This window comes from Lycium ferocissimum, unplaced genomic scaffold, assembly GCF_029784015.1.
Source record: "Lycium ferocissimum isolate CSIRO_LF1 unplaced genomic scaffold, AGI_CSIRO_Lferr_CH_V1 ctg51, whole genome shotgun sequence".
Classification (NCBI taxonomy): Eukaryota; Viridiplantae; Streptophyta; class Magnoliopsida; order Solanales; family Solanaceae; genus Lycium; species Lycium ferocissimum.
This window is the reverse complement of record NW_026725865.1, coordinates 82,625-85,615: the sequence shown is the minus strand read 5'-3', so window position 1 is coordinate 85,615 and position 2,991 is coordinate 82,625. Positions and strand designations below refer to the sequence as shown.

General features: G+C 33.2%; 1 protein-coding gene across 1 annotated transcript; it reads right to left on the bottom strand.

Annotated features, from left to right (window-relative positions):
- Positions 1–225: 225 nt before the first annotated feature.
- Positions 226–980, bottom strand: LOC132044678 (ethylene-responsive transcription factor ERF098-like). Its single transcript, XM_059435183.1, has one exon. It carries the CDS (start codon positions 834–836, stop codon positions 414–416), a length of 423 nt encoding a protein of 140 aa, XP_059291166.1. The 5' UTR covers positions 837–980; the 3' UTR covers positions 226–413.
- Between the last annotated feature and the right edge of the window lie 2,011 nt (positions 981–2,991).

Below are 2,991 nucleotides of genomic sequence, written 5' to 3'. Positions count from 1 at the left end.
AAACAAGAAAGATGATACCATATGCATCTACGGGTATATGGTGGGATGTTTGGGATCTGTTAACCTTTAATTAAATGTTCAGATTTAAGCCATGTCAATAAAGATTGAAATTTTTAGTAAGGAGCAATTCCCACTTTCATAGGTTCTAGAGGGAGCAAATTTAAATTAGTTGGGCACAGTGAATTCTGGATATATAAGGAATACGACAAAATCAACTAAATCTCAATCGCAAACAAATTGAGGTTTGAATATATGAATCCTCAACTGATCATATTATTCCTTTTAAACTTCATCTTACGCCAATATTACACAAAATAAGTTCTAAATACTGAAGGATTATAAAAGGAACAAAATAAGAAGACAAAAAGATGAGGCGATATGGGAAGGTAACTTAAAACTTAAAATTACAAAGTTTAACCTCCCTTTCTTGTCATCTTTGGCTCTTCTGCTCCAAGAAGCCCCTCTAGCACACTATTATCAAGATACTCGAACTCAATAACTGCATTTCCTTGACCAGTTGATGAATTCCGATAGTCACAATAAGAAGGATCATTGAGCTTAGAATAATACTCATTAGGGAAATTCAAAGTAGCAAGACTTCCCCTTAGGTTAAATGCTGCCTTGTCATAGGCCCTCGCCGCGTCCTCAGCTGTGTCAAACGTCCCGAGCCACAGGCGAGCGCCTTGCCTCGTGGGGTCACGTATCTCCGCTGCGAATTTGCCCCATGGACGCCTCCGGACACCTCGATATTTGATGTCATCCTTCCCTTTGTTGCCATTTTCTATCTCTTGCGTGGCCTTTTTTCCCTTACAAGAAGAAGAAGAACTACCCTCCATATTGATTATATTTGGAGCCTTTTTTTCTTCTCAAGTACTTATGTTTGAGATTTCAAATTTTGGAGGCACACTACACTTACATTGTTTTAGGACATGTCAATGTCTATTTATATAGAGCTCAAGATAAGAGATTGTGACTCATCAGATTTTTTTTGTTGAATGAATCTTAATTTTATTTGTCTTACTCTATACAATTAATCACGTTTTTACACCATCAGGTGACATGCTACATGTTGTAGCAGGTAAAATTACAGATCATATATTCAGGAGTCTTATCTATTAATATACGTTAGCTAACAATAATCTGACAGTATAATTTTTTAATACTAATAATGTATATAACTTAATCTGTAACTTATATTTTACTGCTGTTTTATATTGGGTATCTAGAAAAAACTTCCTTTGCATGGAAGTCTCTTCAAAGATGTCAAAGAAATTCGTTAATTATTCTACTAAATCTAGTATGCTTATATTCAAAGAGAGCTAGTTGAAGCTACTTTTCACTGCTAAAACTTTATATCTATATACGTTGAAAACTTTTTCTTGGAGATAGATTTTGTTGATCAGCATATATAACAGCGAAGTTACATGAAGATTGTAAGGTGTGTAATATAATATAATTAGCCAAATTCATATATTGAACTGAATTAATTTCAAGCATTTGGATAAGATTCTTATGATCTCCTTGGATCTTACTTTAGGAAGATTTGTCTTCTCAGCTAAAACTTAAAGGCCTAATATATAAAGGGAATATAGTTTATACTGATCAAGAAAATTTAACTATGTAACAATTATTGTGTCTCGGCAGCGGCAGACGCAGGATTTTCAGTTTATAAATTACAACCCGCAACCTTTGTTACCTATCGGGTTCGGGATATATTATTTATACATATTACGTGGATTTCTTAATATAAATATAGAGTTTAAATCAAAACTATTGGGTTTCCCCGACCCTTAACATATATGATAGATTCACCTCTGCGTCTCAGTCTCAAGCAAATTGGGATCGGTTATGTGAATTCTCACTGACCATGTTACTCTATTTAGACTCATCTCAAGCTAATGTTAGAAAATGTAATTATATATGACTAATTTAAATCTACATGTAATATTTCTTAGACATGCAAAATTATCCACTTTTATTTCTCCTTTTAACATAATCCAAATGAATTAAAGATAAGTAGTAATCAGGACGGATCATGTCCAGCTAATTAAAATTGATGTTTTGCAAATTTTTTGTCCACACATTAATTGAAGTTGACAGAACAATGCAAAGATGTGGAGCCACTACTTTTTTTAGATACAAATCTTAGGCATTTTCTTGAGAGTGGAAAATTCAAATCTTGTAAGGAAAAAGAAAATTGAATTTGATTAGTTGTTGTCAGCAGAATATGGATGCCACAAGTTGTTAGATACTACCTTTTATTTTCCCTCCAAATATATTTTTAGGGAATATAAGCTGTTGTTATATACTTTTTGAACTTCAAGCTGAACATAGCCTTATACAAAGAGCTAGAAAACCCACGTTCACAGAAAATCTGTATTCATCGATATAGTCGCAATAGATTTTCAGATATTGATTCAATCAAATTTCATCACTTTCAGAAAATGTACCTTATTACGTTGAATGATCACAAGTTTCTTATCGAGGCAACAGACGTCCTCTCTTATCACTACTAAAAACACGGTATTTTCCGTCGGAAATCCGTTGGAATTTAGCTCATTGGTAATGTTTCTAGAGGATCTCTTACTGTTTCTATCGAAACATCCATAGAAAGTTTCCCATTTTAGTAGTGTTACTTCACATTTACATAGAGGCAAATATGGTGGCAGATTTTCTAGCTAACCATGAAAAAACGTAAGCTTCACATGAACTAGTTGGATCACACATTTGCTTTTTTGGAGCTAGCACTTCTTTATATTATTTATTTAAATTCCACAAAACCTATTGTGGGACTGAACCATCAAGATAAGTTCCTTTGTGTGCTAAATCTCCTTAAGTACCTATTTTTAATTTTAAGTTACTTTTCAGTTGAAATAAATAAATACTTTTGGTCTGTACAATAAATACTTTTGGTCTATACGATGATATTGACAAGAATGGGTCAAAGGATCTTTGCTGTAGACTGTTGGCACGTGATTTTTTCTGTTTAAT